The following is a 20,907-nucleotide window of genomic DNA, read 5'->3' on the forward strand; positions in this document are numbered from 1 at the left end:
ATTACAGTTGGTCACAATTCTTAGGATATGATCTTCTGATTTGGTTACTGTTCAGGGGAACGAGGGTGTGATGGTGAGTGAGGTAGACCAGGAAACCAAGAGGGTAGCAGTTCAGGAGCTTCACCCTTCACATTGTCGAATAGGTTTTGGCTCTATCTACTTGTTTGGTGAGAGCGAGAGCTACAGGCTGGATGAGGTAACTGACCATCAGCACATGGTGCTGGAAGCTAAAAGCAATGCAGTGATTGTAGTGATAAATATATAGTGAGTGGGATTGGCAGCGAAGAGTGAGTGTCAGTGATTCATGCTTGGTGTCAGGGTTCAGGACAGCTTTTCAGTAATGGAGACCAGGAAACAGTGGAAGAAGGGGATCCAGTCATCATGGTCCATGGAGGTACAATAACATAGGCAGGGTGAAGAAAGAGGTTCTGCATTGTCAGTATGAAGAGCTAGGCACCAAATTATGTAGCAGAACCCCAAATCTTTAGATTATTACCTGAGCCACATGCAAATTGGCACAGGACAAATAAGATTATAGAAACAAATATCTGGCTCAAAGAGTGACATGCGAGATTTGTGTTCTGGTTCATGGGACACTAACATGAATCCTAATGAAAGTAGGGGCTGTCCTACTGGGATAATCTACAGCTGAACTGTGCAGGGCTTTGGTGTTTAAACAAGCTGCATAACTAGGGAAATAGAGAAATCTTTAAGTTAAATCGTGGAGGCAAATTTGGAAAGATGTGATAAATCAATGAATACACACAAAGCAAGAGAGAGAATTTATTTGGGAAATGATAAACTGTGACAGGAAGGGATAGAGTTTACAAATATAAGAGTTAACAGAAAGGTTAGAATTGGAAAAGTAATAAAAGGTAAAAACTATTGGCCTACTTTCTATCCGTACTACCGCTAACTATTCCAGTTAACAAATGATGCTGGGCCTATTACTTGGAAGTTTTCTTAATGTCAGGTATATCTCAATGAAATTCACTGTTACATCCAATAATAATCAGTAGAACTTAAACAACAATCTTACAAAACATATGTCTCTCAGTTCCATTGATAAGAGTCAATTTTATGTCCAGTCTTCAATTCAGCAAATGTAAGTTTAGCACATAGAAGTTCTGAAATTGGCAGAATTGTGTAATTTTCCAATTTAATTGACAACATTTTGTATAAAATCCAAAAACTTTAATCCCAGGTATTATTTTGCAATTAATACTTAATAAGGCAGACATCACTCTGAGTTGGAAACAGTGTCACTGGGTCAGAAGCCTGGAACTCTCTCCCCAGAAGCATTGTGGATACATTATATTACGTGGACTGTCATGGTTTAAGAGGCAGCTCAACACTATCTTCTCCAGTCCAATTAGGAGCAGGTGATAATTGTTGGTGTAGAGAACTCTACACAAATCCTGTGAATGAATGAAAAGATAAATTGGGAAACTTGTGAAAAAAACATTTTTCAAATGAATTTTTAAAAAATTTGCTCCATTTATAAATCCTCACTTTTTTTTTCTGTTTCTTGCCTCTTTTAGATACAAACAAGGATCAGGATAAAAGGAACCCAGCAGCCCTGTCTGAGTCTGAGGAAAAACAGCAATCGTTCAATAATCCCACTGTTTTACAGAATGATGTGCACTGCTCAGTAACAATAGAAGCAAAAGGTGTTGATATAATCAATATAAAAGGAATTGATGACATAGGATATACACAACAAGAGTCTATGGTAAGTCAATGGTTCTTTGAGCCGGCTCCACACTTAATGGTTATTCAGGGTGGTAACATGCCAGTTTCAGTGTGTTTGGTAAATATTTCAAGCAGTAGCTAAAGCAAGTGGAACAATTGCATCTAAATGAAAGGAATAGATGGTCGTTGTGAGAGTTATTTGAAGAGGGCTTGTGTGAAGCTTAAACACCAGTGTGGGCCAGTTGAACTGAACAGCTTGTGTCTGTGTATTATGTGCAATTTTTGACAATTAGTGCGTACACAACATTGCTGCTGTGACAATCTGATCCCCATTGCACTTGGGAATTGAAAGTGATACTCAAAGCAACAAGTAGCGTTTCAAATCCCTTCCTGTCTAATCATCATGTCCTCCATATCCATTGTGAACTTATAAATAGTTACCTGTACACTGACTGTGTATCTTGTATGACTAAGTCAGAAACTGGACTTTCCACTATGAGAGCAGAAATCCTAAATTCAAGTAAAAACATAGGAACAGGAGGAGACCATTCAGGACCTTATATGTTTTACACTATTCTGTTATATTTTGGCAAAATTTATCTGAATTACATTTATCTGCTTTGTTTGCATATCTTTTAATAACCTTCACCAAATAAAAGCACCAACCAATTGTAGTTTGGAAATGTTCAGTTGAACCTCAGTCTGAATAGGTTTTGGAGCAGTGAGTTGCAAAATTACATGATGCTTTGTGTGAAGAAGTGTTCTTGACATAATTCCAAAATAGCATAATTCTATCATGATGTTTCTGCCCTTATTGAACACTCCTTCCAGGGAATATTGTTGCTCACTTTCAATCTTATTAACTCTTCTAATCATCTTAAACACATGAGTTAGATCACCACTTAATGTTCTGCATTCTTGAAAATACAAGCCTAGTCTTTGAAATCTTCATGGTATTAAGTTCGCCATACCCCCTTAAACTCTCATAGCCCCTCCATGACCACTCGGGCAATATCCACATGAACGAAGTCATGAACACAATAATGAAACTGAGAATGATGTGATATGTTCATCAAATAAATGAACAATAATCCATTGAGACTCACAATTAAAAAATACTTCTCCTTACTAGTTATAAATTTATTAAAACAAACAAGCAACCATTGAACAACTCCTTAAAAACACTTTGTATCTATTAACTGCTCATAAAACTGTCAGACTTTACAGACCCTCCCCCACGGCAACTTAAACAGCTTCTGCTGACCTGAATATGTTAGTGGTTCTTGGAGCTCAGTCCAACATTCCTAATTAGATTCTATTACAGAACTATAACGTAAAACCCCAGAGCTCAATATACTTTGAAGTTCAGGAACAGATGGGTTTTCAATCAAAGAGGTCAAACATCTGTACTACGATTTCAGAGGTTCAACAGATGTTTACTCAAGTCAGTACAAAAATCAAAGCACAAATTCAAGTTGACAGTTTAAATCTTGATCTTATTAGCATTGAGTGATGAAGATTGCTTCATCGGTACTATTATTGTAGCCCATGTTAGTCAACATAACTATTATTTACTTTTTCAGAATAAATCTTGTCGTGAACTAATGTGTTAAACCATATTAACTCATGATAAACATTACTTCATGAGATGTTGAAGTTGCCAAACAACTTTTGAAGTTATCAAATACAAACCAATTCTAGACCAGGTTTCTGCTGTGGTTCCTGATTCCTCGGAGTTGCTGTGAGACATTGATTGATTTATTGTTGTCATATGTACGGAGATACAATGAAAAGTATTGTTTTGCCAGGTATGCAGGCAGATCATATCATGTAAAGCATTAGAAGGTAGCAGAACAGAGTGTAGAATACAGTGCTTTAGCCAAGAGAATGTGCAGAGACAGATCAGAATTAACATTTGAGAGGTCCATTCAAAAGTCTGATAACAGCAGGGAGGAAGACACATCCCCAATAATAGGGCCCCGATTCCATGGAAATTACAGGAATTCTAAAATGCCCTGCCTTACAATGAGATGGGCAATTACGGGAATGCTGCATGCACTATCTCAAACAACAGGAATGAGAACGGGGTGGCCAGAATCAGGTCCAGTATTTTTAAATCCCACCCATCCTGATTTCAACATAGCCGAAGGCATGAAGCCCCAGCCCCTAGCTCAGTATCGATCAGCAACGAGAGGCCAGAAGACCTCCCAGAGAGGAGCAATGCAGAGCTATCATGAATTCTATAACTGAGATCAATGTGGTTCCCCCCCCCCATTCTTCTGAACTTCAGCAAATATAATCCTAACCCATTCAAATTCTCCGTGTACATCATTCCAGCCATCCCAGGAATCAGTCTGGTAAGGCTTTGTTGCACTCCTTCCACAACCCGAACATCATTCCTTGAATAAGGAGACCAAAACCGCACACAATATTCCTGGGTTCAATCCCATCAAGGCTCTATACAAAGCAAAACATCCCTGTGCCTGTACTCAAATCCTCTTGCTATGAAGGCCAATGTACCATTTATCTTCACCACTTGCTGCATCTGCATGCTTACTTTCAGCACATGATGTATAAGGATACTCAGATCTCATTGCGCACCTCCCCCTTTCCCAATCGGAAAATAATCTATCTTCCTGTTTTTGCTCCCAAAATGGATAACCTCACATTTTTCCACATTATGCTGCACCTGCCAGATAATTGCCCAATTCACTCAACTTGTTCAAATTACACTGAAGCTTCTCTGTATTTAGCTCACAGTTTATCCTACCCAGCTTTGTGCCATCTGAAAACTTGGAGTTATTTTATTTATTTCCTTCATCCAAATCGTAAACATATATTGTGAATAGAAACCTGTCTGGTACACCTACATCCTTTAAGGAAGGAAATGTGCCCTCCTTACTTGGTCTGGCCTACATGTATTTCCAGTCCCACAACAATGAGAGCTGATTATTAACTGCCCTGTGAAGTGTGCTAGCTTTACAATTCAGTTCAAGGGCGACTGGGGATTAGTAACAATTGCTGACCTTACCTGTATCATCCAGCAAAATAACACTTAGAATCAGATCAAAATCTGAGTTATTTACTGGAAAAATGAAGCCACAAGATTCCATCTTTCCTGTTAACATCTTTCTTTTCTTGATCCTTTGCATAACAGCTCTATTTTTTAATCCAAATGATTCATAAACTCCTTTGAACCTACATCAGCAAGTATCTTGCTTCAAGGATTCCCTTATTTGGTGACACAGACCGTACAGGGGACACTTATGATGACTACATTTCTTTTATTAATTGAAAAAAACCAGGCCTTTCCATGTTTTTAAAACTCCTTTCATTTTGTCTAGTCTTAAATAGCAATTGCAAGACAGGACAAGATAAGAAATAACAAACTACTGTGGAACGAATAATTAGCCTACAAACATCTTTGTCAGTAAAGTCTAACTCTCCATTCAGTCTCGATAAACTTTGTTCTCATCATTGATCAGAGTCAGCTGCTAACTATGAAGGCTTTTGTTATCTTAATAATACACGTACACTCTTGGAGTGCCCCTGGTACTCCGGATCAGCTTTGTTTCCCCAGAGTCTAATCAGGAATGCTATAAGCTCAGTTTTAGATGACTTGGCCACTTTTGCTAAGTCACACTATAACTGAATTGATGAGGCTTTACATTGACATGGAGGTGTAAATATCGCCTGAAACCAGAGTCGGGACAGAAGTGGCTTCATTTCACTTCTTATTTGAGACTGTTTGATAGTTCACATCTCCGAGACACCCGCACCAATCATCCACACCGCCCCATGACCTAACCCTTCAACTCCCCCTCCCACTCTGCCGAGGACATGCAGGTCCTGGGGCTCCTCCGTCACCACTCCCTCACCACCTGACACCTGGAGGAAGAATGCCTCATCTTCTGCCTCCGAATACTTCAACCCCAGGGCATCAATGTGGACTTCACCAGTTTCATATCCCCTCCCCCCACCTTACCTCAGCTTCAACCTTCCAGCTCAGCACTGCCCCCATGACCTGTCCTACCTGCCTATCTCCCTTCCCACCTATCAGCTCCATCCTCCCCTCTGACCTATCACCTCTATCCCCACCCCCATTCACCTACTGTATTCTTTGCTACCTTCTTCCCCCCCTCCCCCCCCATTCAGAATACAACCTTTACCCAACTGAGGAAGGTTCTCCATTAAAAGATCTGTCACTTGTAGAAGTCTCATAGAAAAAAAACCTATAGACAATTCTCCAATTCATCAATGTCTCCTTTCACAATTCTCCATCTTTGAACCTCGCTGCCAAATAAACTATGAATATACTGTACCCTGTTTTAAGAATGCATTTCCTCAGATTCTTGTCTTCCCCTGTTGGACTAATGTTGCAGCCAGACCATAAATTGACTGTTATCAAAAGAGAAGATTCATGGGCGAGCCATTGAAACTCAGTTTCCATTCCTGTTGTTACTATGTGCAGTACAGGATTAATTTGTTTAAATGTAATGTTCTGGCAGTTTGGAAAAAATTGCATTCAGCGGCTTCTCCATTAAAGGATCTGGGATCTATAAAACACAAAAGAAATGAAGACGTCTGACCTTCCCAAATCTTTTGTCCATTGAGACTCAGACAAACAGACCCACAGGGATAAAGCTAAGCACAACGACAGCAGGTACAAAGTGGGGAAGGATGCATGGTTGGGACTTTGTGAGCCAGACAACTATAAACTGAGAATTAGTAAATGCTTCATTGATCACAAAGTTCAACTACTCTTGCTGCAAGGACAATGGCTGAGGCTACAGAACATAAATGGATAAATAATGCTGCCTGCTTAAGGAAATTAAAATGATCCCATGACACTGCTTTTGCTCTGCTTCGAAATATTCTTCCTGGCCAATATTTATCCCTCAATAATATCACACAAACAGCTTATCTGGTTGTTGCTTATGGAGTTTGCTGTGGATAGAACTGGCTGCCATGTCTCCTACTTTACAAGAGTGGCTACATTTCAAAGATGCTTCATTTTTGTGAAACACTTTGAGATGTCCTGTCTCTGTGAAAACACTACATACTGAGTAAATTCAACTCATTCTTTTGTCAAGCAGACTTTTTTTTCATTTCTTTTCTTTGTGGTTCTAGCGTTGAGACATAAGAAACCTTGGAATCAAAGATTTTTTGGTTTGTTTAAGACCAAACGACATAGGAGCAGAATCAGGCCATTCAGCCCATTGAGTCTGCTCCACCATTCGATCATGGTTGATAAGTTTCTCAACCCCATTTCCTGCTTTCTCCCCGTAACCCTTGTTCCCCTGACTAATCAAGAACCTGTCTTGAATGCACTTAATGACTTGGCCTCTGCAGCCCTCTGCAGCAATGAGTTCCACAGAGTCACCACCCTCTGCCTGAGGAAATTCCTCCCCATCTCAGTTCTAAAGGGCCATTCTATCACTGAGGCTGTGCCCTTAGGTCCTGGTCTCCCCTGCTTGAAGTATCAACCAGGCCTCTCAGTATTCTGTATTCCAGTGAGATCCCTCCTCATTTAATGAGCTCTAAGACACTTCTTCAAATTTTTCAGTGAACGTACTATTAGTACGAAAGCTAGAAGGAAAAAGAATTTTGCAGAATATTTGATAGTAGAAAGTTTCAGAGTAAAACTTAAATAACAACTTAGTCAATGGAAACTGCAAAGAATGCTCTAGGTTAATTCTGTAAAAAGTTTAGATTAGATTCCCTACAGTGTGGAAACAGACCCTTCGGCCCAACCAGCCCACACTGACCCTCCAAAGAGTAACCCACCCTGACCCATTTCTCTCTGACTAACGCACCTAACACTATGGACAATTTATCATGGCCAATTCACCTAACCTGCACATCTTTGAATTGTGGGAGGAAACCCACACAGACGCGGGGAGAACGTGCAAACTCCACACAGACAGTGACCCGAGGCTGGAATTGAACCTGGGACCGTGAGGCAGCAGTGCTAACCATTGAGCCACCATGCCACCCTCAATCCATTGGTTACTGAGCATTAAAAGATATGTAAAATTGTACATATGTACTAAAATACAGGTTTAATTACAAGATGACCAATTTGTAGTTGGGCGAAAGTGAGGACTGCAGATGCTGGAGATTAGAGTCGAGAGTGTGGTGCTGGCAAAGTACAGCAGGTCAGGCAGCGTCCGAGGAGCAGGAGAATTGATGTTTCGGGCAAAAGCCCTTTATCAGGAATGAGGCTAGAGGGTGGAGAGATAAATGGGAGGGGGTGTGTGGCTGTGGGGAAGATAGTAGAGATTGCAATAAGTGGATGGAGGTGAAGGTAAAGGTAATAGGTCAGAGGTGAGGGTGGAGCAGATGGGTGGGAAGAAAGATGGACAGATAGGACAGGTCATGACGGGGGTGCCAAGTTGGAGGGTTGGATCTAGGATAGGTAGGGGGAAGGGGAAATGAGGAAACTTGTGAAATCCGCATTGATCCCATGGGTTAGAAGGTCCCTAGGAGGAAGATGAGGCGCTCTTCCTCCAGGTGTCAGGTGGTAATGGTTTGGCGATGAAGAAGGCCCAAGACCTGCATGTCCTTGGTGGAGCGGAAGGGGAAGTTGAAGTGTTTGGCCACGGGGAGGTGTGGTTGATTGGCGCGGGTGTCCTGGAGATGTTCTCTGAAGCGCTCCGCAAGTAGGTGTCGTGTCTCCCCAGTGTAGAGGAGACTGCATCGGGAGGAACGAATACAGTAAATGACATGTGGAAGTGCGGGTAAAACTCTGATGGATGTTGAAGGCTCCTTTGATACCTTGGATAGAGGTGAGGGGGGAGGTGTGGACGCAATTTTGCAATTCCTGAGGCGGCAGTGGAAGGTGCCAGGAGGGGATGGTGGTTGGTAAGAGAGGGTGGGGGGGCATGAACCTGGCGAGGGAGTCATGGAGGGAATGGTCTTTACAGAAGGCAGATAGGGGTGGGGAGGGAAATATATCTCTGGTGGTGGGGTCCGTTTGTAGGTGGTGGAAATGGCAGAGGATGATGCGCTGTATCCAAAGGTTGGTGGGGTGGAAGGTGTTGGGGGGGGGGGAGGGGGGGTTCTGTCCTTGTTGCTGTTGGAGGGATGGGTTTGAGGGTGGAGGTGCAGGAAGTGGATGAGATGTGTTGGTGGGCAGCATCAACTGCGTGGGAGGGGAAATTGCAGCCATGAAAAAAAGGAGGCCATCTGGTATGTTGTGTGGTGGAACTGGTCCTTCTGGGAGCAGATGCAGCGGAGGCAGAGGAATTGGGGATAAGGGACAGCATTTTTACAGGAGGTGGGGGGTGGGCAGAAGTGTATTGTAGGTAGCTGTGGGTTTGTAGAAAATATCAGCGTTGAACCGGTCATTATTGGTGGAGATGGACCGGTCCAGGAAGGGGAGGGAGGTGTCTGATATGGTCCAGGTGAATTTAAGGTCAGGGTGGAATGTGTTGGTGAAATTGATGAACTGTTCAACCTCCTCGTGGGAGCAAGAGGCGGTGCCGATGCAGTCATCAATGTAGCGGAGGAAAGGATGGAGAGTAGTGCTGGTGTAACTGTGGAAGGTGGACTGTTTCACGTAGCCAACAAAGAGATAGGCGTAGCTGGGGCCCATGTGAGTGCCCTTGGCTACCCCGTTCATCTGGAGGAAGTGGGAGGATTCGAAGGAGAAATTATTGAGGGTGAGGACTAGTTCAGCCAAATGAATTAGAATACCAATGGAAGGGTACCCGTGGGGACATTGGGAGAGGAGGAAATGGAAAGCTTGGAGGCCCTGGTCATGGCGGATGGAGGTGTAGAGGGACTGGATGTCCATGGTGAAGATGAGGCATTTGAGGCTAGGGAAACGAAAGTCATGGATGAGTTGCAGGGCGTGGATCGTGTTCCGAATGTATGTGAGGGGTTCCTGGACTGGGGGGGATAGGACAGTATTGAGGTAGATGGAAATGAGTTCGGTGGGGCAGGAGCATGCTGAGACGATAGATTGGCTGGGGTAGTCAGGCTTGTTGATCTTGGCTACAGGTAGAACCGGGCAATGCGGGGTTCCCAAACTATGAGGTTGGAGGCTGTGGGTGGGAGATCCCCGAGGTGATGAGGTTGTGTACAGTCTGAGAGATGATGGTTTGGTGATGGGGGGGTGGGGGGGAACCCAGATTCAAACTTGCTAATTTTCATACACTCCCTGAATGTTGAAAAAGCTGAAGCCGGAATTACTGAAGCTCAGTGTAACATTTCCATTCACTCTCCTCCCACTTAGCAATAGGACTCCAATTGGCTGCAGTTGAGTAACTTTTATGACCCAGTCTCGCTAGTGCAACAAAATTTATATTCAAACTGTGATCTTTTGGAGATTCAAAACTGTCAGTGCTCTGCCTCAGCCACTAGGGAATGTTTCACTGCGCAGTAACTGCAGCACTGGATGCGGTCAAACTAATTGAAACCTGATGACTGCAGTAATATCTTTTCAACTCCTGCTAAGCCAGGGTAAAACAAAAATTGTGAATCTGGCTGCACACCTGACACAAATGATTATATCCTTTTATCAAATTCTGGTATCTTTGCTCCAAAGAAAATTTGCAAAATAAATGCATTCAAAATCAAACACACCACCATGTGGAACCTGCTCCATTAAACTAAATGCTCCTTGGGGAAAATCTTTACAAACATAACAACAGGTGAAGGTCATTCAAATCCTTCTGCCAGTTCTGTCTTTCAAGGAGATCAGGGCTGACCTGCATCTTCAACAAAAACTGAAAATGCTGAAAAAACTCAGCAGGTACGGCCATATCTGTAGGGAAGGAGAGTCAAGGTAATGTTTCGAGTGCGGTGACCTAGCGGTCCATTGATGCTGCCAGACTTGCTGAGTTTCTCCAGCAATTTCTGTTCTTGTTTTGGATTTCCAGCATCCAGTTTTTTTGCTTTATTTTAGTGTATCCTAACTTCATCCAACAACTATGTTTTGTACCCCTGTCTGGAAAACAAGATCTATCACTCTCATATCTGAAATCATATACTAAGATATTTGTGTTTAACAACTGCCTGAGGAACAATGTACGAAGCTTCTACCACTTTTTGAGTGAGGAAGCATTTTCCAATGTCTCTGCTGCAGCCCCTGATTTTGTTTTGGCCGAGACTCTGAAATAGAAAAATAAATTATTTAGAGCAAAGCAGGAGAAGGGAAGATTTGATAGCAGTGTTCAAAATCTTGAAGAGATTTTATGGAGTGCAGAAGAATCATTAATCAAAGGGAGAAGTTTCAAAGGCAATTGACCATGGAATCAGCAAAGTCAAGCAAATTGATTTTACACAACAAGTTACCATGACCTGAAATGCACTGGCTGAGAGCAAGTCGGAAACAGATTCAATAATAACTTGCAAATATATTTGGAAAAATATTTCAGAGGCAAGATTTACCAGGCTCAGGTTAAAAGTAGGAGAGTGATACTGATTGTAATTCTCTTAAATAGGCAATATAATTGGTCTAAGTGACTTCTACTCTACAATATCATTCTATTGTAAGAATATGTGGTTGGTAATTTGTACACAGCAAGCTCTCACAACAGCCATGTGACAATGATCAGACAGTATGCTTTTAAATGATGTTGATGGGCTGTTTTGTGGCACTGTGGTAAAGTCCCTACTCCTGGACTGAGAAGCCTGGGTTCAAGTCCCACCTGCTCCAGAGGTGCTGAATAACATCTCTAATCAAAAACATGGATTGAATATTTTTTAAAAATTCAATGATGTTGATCAAGGATTTAACATTGAACCATTTACGAAAATTAACTCTAATATTTGACATCCAACTGAGAGGGACCCCAGCTTCATATCTCATTAATAAGGCAGCATCTCCAATACTTCTGTACTGCATTCAGTGAAGGTGATTTTTGCCTTGTTCTAGTCCTGCAGTGGGAACTGAACTCAAAGTGTCTGGAATGGAAAGCAGGTGTGCGGCTGCCCACTCAGCCCTCGCTGTCACCCAATGAACATTCTGCAGGAACAACATTTACCAAGTGACAGGTGCAGGAGTAATTATTACAGAAGGCAATTAGCAGCCCTTTAATCAGACAAAAAAACAAATCCATCAATAACATCTTCCCAAAAATACCTTCAAGAGCAGTGACAAGTGAAGAGGAAAAAACAGTGTTATTGGGCAGGAACCACGATATTCCTTTTGGCTTCAGATTTCGTACAAGTCCTTCCCCACACAAGTGTCATTTGTCAGTTTATCCCTCATTCTTCCAGTTGTATCTCTATTTCAGGCGGAGAGTGTTTGAATCAGCACAAACAGCAGAGTCTCAGTGAGGCTAGGTAATTAATTTACTTAATATTAATATGTGATTGATTCACCTTCAATTCATAAAAGAAGGAACAATGTGTCAGGGCTGCATGATATGTGTTGGGTATTGGTTTCACTTGGGGCATTGACAAATGATGTAGTTACACAAATCCGCTTACCCTCTCACCATCACCATCACCTCCTGTTTAACTGTCCATGTCAACCTTTAGATCCCAAACTTCCAGCATTTGTTTCGTAACTCTGTTCACCTTTTTCTCTTTCGTAAGACATTCTGAAAATCATATCATCAAGTTTCTGGTCAGAGGCCTTAATGTCACTTTCCTTCATATCAATTCTTGTGCCGTGGCTACATTCCTCCGTATTGAGACTGAGGCAAGTTTGCTATATTTGAGGCAATGAAAGTTGTTGTTGTTATTTGTAATTATTTCCTTTTTGCTGGTTTATTACTGTGAGAATGGAACTTTGGAGAAGGCTGATGCTTTATTGTGATTTTATTGATTGTAAATTTACAATACCCTGTACAATCAGTATCTGTAGATCTGTTGGGAGGACAGATTGGAATTTGTTTGTTTTGCTATGGTTAGCTGTCCAGCCTGCAGGATTGGAGGAGGTATATCAGTCTGCCAGCAATCAATGTCTGTCAAGCAGTCGGACAAAGGCTTGGACAATATTTTGCCCTTAATAATTGCTGACTGGGCTGTAACAGAAAACATCAAAACTCTGTGGGTTCCTGCTCTCACACACCACCTAGTGGCTAGGTACAAGCTTGGGGTGGGGGGGTGGGATCAGGCAGTGGGTTCAAATTTGACCCGCTTTCACCTTGTGATAAAATGCTGGACATCTAAAATAGAAATATTAAACATCATAAACCCACAGCAGACCTCTCCGTATCTAAAAAAATAAAAGCAAAATACTGCTGATGCTGGAAATTGATACAAATACAGAAAATGCTGGAGAAACTCAGCAGGTCTGACTACTGTGGAGAGAGAAACCGTTAATGTTTCTTCAGCATTTATAAAAAACTGGTTATCCTTTCGACTTCAGATGTTTTGATAGGTGGGAAAAGATCTACATCCAGAACACTAACCAGCGTTCTCTTTTCAGAGACTGATAGGCTTTTTCCCTTTCATTTGTTTCAACTGCATTTCTTGTCGACTTGAAAACCATATTAATTCTTTTAATTGGACTGGTAGAATTATATTCGTTGACCCAACATAACCGCCCACATAAAATAGCCCAGTGACTGCCAACCCACAAGGGGTGTGCACCCCTAAATTAAATGTCATTCAAACTAAAATTGCATTTTCGATGTTAGTTTAAAACCTAATAATCAATATCAACAATGTGAAATGCTTCCAACAGCACCCATCAATACTGGAAGGGATCAAGGGTCAGTGGGCTCTTTGTGATCTTCTAAAGTTACCCTGTGTGCTCAAGACTTCAGCAGGGAAATAGGAAATGGTGCATGGGGTTATTTTTAAAGGTAGTGCTGTGTTTTGCTAAGTGCCTCTGGCCATAGCTGCAGTTTTCTTGAACCTTCCCTGGGGACGAAGTGTTGAAAATACGATTTGCGCCCAACCAACTTAGATTGCAATATGACTTTAAATAGAACCTAGTTGTCAACATTACCCAGTGGTACCCAGTAGTCCCTGATGTCTTCAAGCTCAGAAACCATGGAAGGGTGAAACATTTCACCTATTAATTTGCATCAGTAAAGAAACACTCATGCTTACAATAACATTTTAGTGACTTAATCATTAATTTAGATCGCAAGGAAAACTTCATACACTTGTATTGGTAAATTAATGCCTGAGCTTACTAGTCAAAGGATATAATTCTGTCCGGATTGTTTCTGAGTTAAAGGAGACACCAACTGCTGTTGTGAAAGTGGCTCTTTGGCACTTCAGAACAATTGAACGAGGAGCAAGACTGGAACATTCAGTCCCTCAAGCCAGCTCTGCCATTCAGTAGCACCCTGGCTGATCTGATTGTAACCTCAAAGCTATATTCCTGCCTAGAATTAGAATCCTACAGGATGGAAACAGGCCAAACTTACCAACCAGTCCACACTGACCCTCTGAGAGTATCCCACCCAGACCCATTTCCCTCCCCTATTAATCTACATTGCCCCCAGACTAATGCACCGAGCCTACACATTCTGAACACAATGGGCAATTTAGCATAACTAATTCACCTAATCTGCGCATCTTCAGATTGAAGGAAGAGCACCCAGAGGAAACCCACACAGACACGGGGAGAATGTGCAAACTCCACACAGACAGTCGCCCGAGGCTGGAATTGAACCCGGGTGTCTGACACTGTGAGGCAGCAGTGCTAACCACTGAGTCAACATGCTGCCCACATGCTTGCCTTTTACTAATTTCCTTAACAGGAATCTACCTACCTCTGCCTGAAATATATTCAAAGACTCTGCTTCAACTCTCTCTTCCAAATACCTTTTGAGATGAAGTGTTTTGGCCTCATCTCCATTTGAAACAGTGAAGCCAAGTTCTTGATTTCCCAGTGAGGGGAAATGTCCTCTCCACCCCATCAAAACTAACAAGTAGTTCATTCTCTTGATTTTTTTTCTATGCTTTATGAAAGGGAGAAAGATATCTCTAGGTGATGACACTAAAAGCTTAAGGGGATTTAAAACAAACAATGAATCCACCGTGTTGTCCAGTCACTTCGGAAATGATTTCTGAGAGAGTTTATTATAGGAATACTTAATGTAGTTTATTTACAGTCAAGCATAATCTCCATGAAAGTGTTCTTGCAGGAAGCTTTCTTTAATCTGAGATGTGGCAACAATTATAAAATAAATCATGCTGATGGAATGTCATATTCAGAAAACTGGAGTCTGCCAGGGATGAGGGGAGATTTGAGACAGTGGAACAATGTGCACCATGGGAAAACAGGTTAACTTTAAATTTAATCAAAGGTTCAAAAATAACTGTGGTCTTAAGTTGAGGCATTAATAACAATTGGCAGTTGATTTGAAACCTTCACGAAGAATAGAGAGAGATGTGAGGAGAGTATTCTTTCCTTTCAGAATTAGAGGGGCACAGATCATTCTGCTGCTGGGATTGGGTAATGGTCAGAACATTGTTTCTTTTTAAAGAAAAACACGAATGAACATTTGATACAGAAAAAGCAAAACTTTTTGAGGATTGATCCAGGGCAATAGGATTCATTTTGATTTGCTTTGCTGAAGAACTCGCACAATCACAATGGACTAAATGACCCTGTTCTGTGCTGTAAATGTTTCTCAATGCAAGAATTTCAGGGGACAGGATGGACACTAACCAATTTTATTTTATATACAGTATTTGATAATGCTAATTAAGATATCACTTATATTTTTTATATGCTATTAAAGAACTAAACTATTGCTGTTTAATGATTTGGAGGAGCCGGTGTTGGACTGGGGTGCATAAATTTAAAAACCACATAACACCAGGTGATAGTCCAACAGATTTATTTGGCAGCACTAGCTTTCAGAGCACTGTTCCTCCATCATCAACCACCTGATGAAGGAACGGTCCTCCGAAAGCTAGTGCTCCAAAATAAACCTGTTGGACTATCACCTGGTGTTGTGTGGTTTTCAACATTGTTGTTGAAAGTATTTTTTTCATCAGCCAGCAATGCCCACATTCCACGATAGAATTTTGTTTAAAAGAAATCAAATAATTTTACACAGTTTCAGTTTTCAGTGCATTTTCACTGTCTTTTTAAAACAGTAATTTCACAGATAAGTAGATGACATAGACGTGGCATAAAATATTTGCAGCATTTCTGTTCCCTTGTTTCCTGCCAAGGTGATGGCATCAATGGCAAAGCTCACAGCTTTTAGACAGCTGGTAATCTGGAGAATGTGGGACATTAAATTCTGGAGGATCAGAGTCATCTGGTTTGCAGTACCATGAGGCATGTATCTCATTCTTGAAACTATTGTAGCCTCGGCTCTGGACAACTCATTCCGAATGAAGGGCTTTTGCCTGAAACGTTGACTTTCCTGCTCCTTGGATGCTGCCAGACCTGCTATGTTTTTCCAGCACCATTCTGATCTTGGCTTTGGGCAGTCAGTTTTCTCAAATTTTAATTCTCTCCATAATGATCATTCAATGATTACAACTAATTTCAACTATTTTAGAAAGGTTACACATTGGGTCAATCATTTTATTATTTTTTGCTACAACAATGATACACCAAGTCTTGACACAGTTTTACCAAATGCTTCTATTTTTAAAAAATTGAAGCATTCTAAACACACTTTGACATCCACGGGTATGTTCTAGTCTTCCTTCTTTGTTTCCTGTATTGTACGCTGACTAATGTTATTTCTTCATCCTCTGGAAACAAGAAGAATCTGCAGCAAAGCACAAAGCAGAGAAAAACTTTAATTCAGTAGAACCAACATCAGACGGAGAAAGCATATCAATCCTAGATATGAAAACTGCTCTCTTATTGGCCACTAATCCTCCCTAGATTACTTACAGTGTGGAAACAGGCCCTTCGGCCCAACAAATCCACACTGACCTGCCAAAGCGCAACCCACCCTTACCCCTACATTTACCCCTTTCACCTAACACTATGGGCAATTTAGCATGGCCAATTCACCTGACCTGCACATCTTTGGATTGTGGGAGAAAACCGGAGCACCCGGAGGAAACCCACGCGGACCCAGGGAGAATGTCCTTGTTATGAGCCTAATGCTCACCGGGGACAAAATGCCTGATCAATTTTATTGCTTTTTTTAATCAGTCAAGCAACTATCTATTGATTCTCATTCCCAAGCACAAAGACAGATTCCTCACATAATGTAATTCTTGCTGTGATCTTGTCGATGGTAAAGTCAAAATAAATACGTATGGGAGGGAATCTCATTCCTCTGGATCTTTCATTTGAATTAATCCCATTTGAGCTCTGTTTCTGCATTGAGTTCCACTTTTCAGAACAAGTGAAATTCTGGACAAAATTCTGAGAGTCACGTTTGAGCAGTGTATTATTTATGTTGTAAATTTGCTCAGAAATATCCATATCTATCTTCAGATAGTGTAATTTCTTGAGGTGCAATGAAGCGCAGTTTTTTTTCAGATTTCATCCATTGGAAAAAAAATTGAATGAGTTTTAAAGGTATCTGAAAGCCAGTAAAGAGTGTTGCTGATTATTTTTACATTTCCAGCTGTCAAGTTGTCCGATTTATGGGGATCTGGCTGCGATGTGAATAATGGTGGAGAGGAGCATGAGTGCTTTATCACATTAACACCCCATCCCCTTTAAATCCATTTGATTTGTCTTCATAAATGCTAATATATGATTTCCTACAGCTTTTTGTTTATGTTATGCTGCTTAAAAATAAATTGAATGCTAAGATTACGTCTCATGAAGTCATATGCCAGAGGATGTGTTTAGTCATGTGACACTCCCTGCTCTTGTATCCGGTTTTTGTATTAATAGGTAATTGTGTCATTTACTGCCCCTCCTGTAAGAGTCAGGAGGCAGTTAACAAAATGCAGTCTTTCAAATTGTTAGATTGATCTAATGACACAATTGATACCACAGGTTTTAGAAAGATCCTGGAAAACATCACAACCCTGAACTTCAGAGTTGTTAACACATATTAAAGCACACAGTCTGTAAAGGTATGGTGATCCTTGGAATTCTGGATTTGTGAATTAACCAAGCTTAGGAACTGGCATTTTATCTGACCGACTCAGCCTGTATACCAGAAATGAATGTGGTTTGTGAAGAATGCTTCCTAATGTTACGGATTTTTTTTTCATGGGACGTGGACTTTGCTGGCTAGGTCAGCATTTGTTGTCCATCTCTAATTGCCCAGACAGCAGATAAGAGTCAATCACATTCTGTGGGTTTGGAGTTGCATATAGACCAGACCAGATAAGGAATTTATTCACCTAATGAAGGAACTGGCATTCCAGGCATGGTTCCAATATAGTCCCAAAGTCTTGGCAATGTGGATCACACACAGCATCAATAAAGTAACTTAAGTATTCATTATGTGCCACAAATAGTTCAATCATAGGTCCTGGGAGAATGTGCTTGAGAGAATCCTGAAATTTACAGTTTTTTTTTAGCCCCTGCATTCAATAGTGTAAGCCCTAGAGGATAGCAGAGGGTCGATGGGATTTTTAAAAACGATTTATTCACAAGGTGTAGACATCACTGGCCGAGGCCAGTATTTATTGCCCATCCCTAATTACCGAGAGGGCAGTTTAAATTTAACAGAATTGCTGTGGGACAGAGCGGGGAAGAACAACAGATTTCCTTTCCTCAAGGACATTAGTGAACCAGATGGGCTTTCTGATAATATTTAACAGTTTCATGGTCATCATTAGACTCTTAATCCCATATTTTTTTTCCATTGAATTGAAATTCCACTATCTGCCATGGTGGAATTTGAACCCAGTCCCTGGAACATTACCTAGGTCTCTAGGTTAATCGTCTGGTAATAATACCTTCCAAAGTAGAGAATGGGCAATTATTGTGTGTCCAGTGAAATGCTTCATGGTGGATAACTCTGACAGATGAGTTCTAATTATGAGACAAGGGCACATCATGGAGGACTTTGGGGATAGCTGTCAATTTGTTGGTGGATGGGGGAAGTGGTGTGTAATCATTTGAAATATCTCCACTCTGCTGAGCCCACTCAAAACATCCAGTGTAGTTTGAGCAAATTGTTGGAGGATGTTAGCAGCAAGCCAGCTTTAGCAGAGTGACATTCTCATTATGATTGCCTCTAACTTTTCTCTCCTTCATCCTGTATATCTCTGAGGTAGTGCACAATTCCCTCTCACTTGTTACATAGAACATAGCACATGACAGCGCAGTAGGCCTTTCGGCCCTCCATGTTGTGCCGAACTATGGAACCAATCTGAAGCCCATCCAACCAACACTATTTCACTTTCATCCATATGTCTATCAATGACCATTTAAATACCCTTAAGATTGCTAAGCCTACTACTGTTGCAGGCAGTGCATTCCATGCCCCCACTAATATCTGAGGAAAGAAAATAACTCTGACGTCTGTCCAATATCTATCACCCCTCAATTTAAAGCTATATCCCTTGTGCTAGCCATCGCCATCCAAGGAAAAAGGCTCTTACTATCCACCCTATCTAATCCTCTGGTTATCTTCTATGTCTCAATTAAGTCACCTCTCAACCTTCTTCTCTCTAACGAAAATGGTCTTAAGTCCCTCAGCCTTTCCTCATAAGACCTTCCCTCCATACCAGGCAACATCCTAGTAAATCTCCTCTGAAGCCTTTCCAAAGCTTCCACATCCTTCCTATAATGCGGTGACCAGAACTGTACACAATACTCCAAATGTGGCCGTACCAGAGATTTGTACAGCTGCAGCATGACCTCACGGCTACGAAACCCAATTCCTCTACCAAGAGAAGCTAACACACTGTACCCCTTCTTAACAACCCTATCAACCTGGGTAGAAACTTTCACGGATCTATGTATGTGGATACCGATCTCTCTGCTCATCTACACTACCAACAATTTTACCATTAGCCCAGTACTCCTTATTCCTGTTGCTCCTTCCAAAGTGAATCACTTCACACTTTTCCACATTAAACTCCATTTGCCACCTTGCAACCCAACTCTGCAGCTTAAATATGTCCCTCTGTAACCTATAACATCCTTCCACACTATCCACAACTTCACCAACTTTAGTGTCATCCACAAATATATTCACCCATCCTTCTATGCCCTCATCCAGGTCATTTATAAAAATGACAAACAGCAGTGTGCTTTTCAAATCAGAGACATGCAGACTGATATTGTCAAGTTATACAAAATCATTAATTTACAGGAAAACCCTACCCTGCCCCATCCCACCCAGCCAAGCCAAGAGGCCAAGGCAAAATTGTGTCTTTCAGAGCTATATCCCAGAATGCCACCAACCCTTGGGATAGAGAAGTTGAAAAATTCACTTTGAGGAGAATTTCTCCATCCTCTGAGTCCTAACTGAACTTATCCTGAGGTGGTGCCTCCCTGTTCTCAATTCCAAGTCCTGGGGAGACTACCTCTCAGTGTAGACCTTCCCAAGCCCCTTCCAAAGCTTGTTTATCCCAATGAGATTATGTCTCATCTTTCTGATATGTTTTTCATCAAACTGTTTGGAGATGTTGTCACACATCACTGATGCAGAGGGACTTGAACCTAGACCTCCAAGCTCAAAGGTAGGGACACTACCACAGCATGAGAAAAACTCTCTCCCTCCCATTTTCCTAAATTCCAGATAACATGAGCTCAATGTACACATCCTCATGTCATTGAGCAGGGAATTCTCTTAGAGTCTGGCAGCTTGGTGATTGCTTGCCCTGACCATTCAGGTCAGGGTTCACCATGAAGGGAGTTGTTTTAAATCTCTCCAATGTGTGGTATCTTGTGACTTTAATTTCACTGATTGAGGAGTAAATGGCTTTGACCTGTGTGTGTAAAGGAGACAGGGCTGCAGCCAGGTTAGTGATCCATTGCATTGTGCAGCATTCTCCTCAGTCACTGTCAGGGAGAAGCTTGGCTCTGTGACCTCCCTCACCCTGTCCTTAATCCTAATCTTGACCCAAACTTTAACCCAATTCCTAACCCTATCCCTACTTGGGCCCTAATCCTAAACCTATCCCTAGTCCTGACTCTGACCCTCTCACAGGAGGGTAACAGGTGTTTCAGAGCTGGTGTGAGGAACAACAGCATCAGGTGACAGACAATGAAGTATTGCCTTGTTTTGTTTTAAATCGGGGATAACTGGGTCATAACACACGTTTGAGAACCAACTCAGCAGCTTGTTCCAGTGATCAGGAAAAGGAATGCTATTGTTTGGGGTGTTTTTCTTCCTTCCCTCCCCCCCCCCCCCCCCCCCCCAGCCGAGATTAATAACAAATTCGGAGTGCAGAGGTATA

At 41.6% G+C, this 20,907-nt stretch overlaps 1 protein-coding gene across 1 annotated transcript in view; it reads left to right on the forward strand.

Annotated features, from left to right (window-relative positions):
• The first annotated feature begins 381 nt into the window (after positions 1-381).
• The window catches only part of ano1a (anoctamin 1, calcium activated chloride channel a), a 200,217-nt gene continuing 179,691 nt past the window's right edge, over positions 382-20,907 (forward strand). Inside the window, exons 1-2 of the mRNA XM_060838674.1 lie at positions 382-394; positions 1,542-1,732. Of these exons, the coding sequence (XP_060694657.1) occupies positions 382-394; positions 1,542-1,732 (204 nt within the window). The remainder of the gene's footprint in view (positions 395-1,541; positions 1,733-20,907) is intronic.

This window comes from Hemiscyllium ocellatum, chromosome 18, assembly GCF_020745735.1.
Source record: "Hemiscyllium ocellatum isolate sHemOce1 chromosome 18, sHemOce1.pat.X.cur, whole genome shotgun sequence".
Taxonomy (NCBI): domain Eukaryota; kingdom Metazoa; phylum Chordata; class Chondrichthyes; order Orectolobiformes; family Hemiscylliidae; genus Hemiscyllium; species Hemiscyllium ocellatum.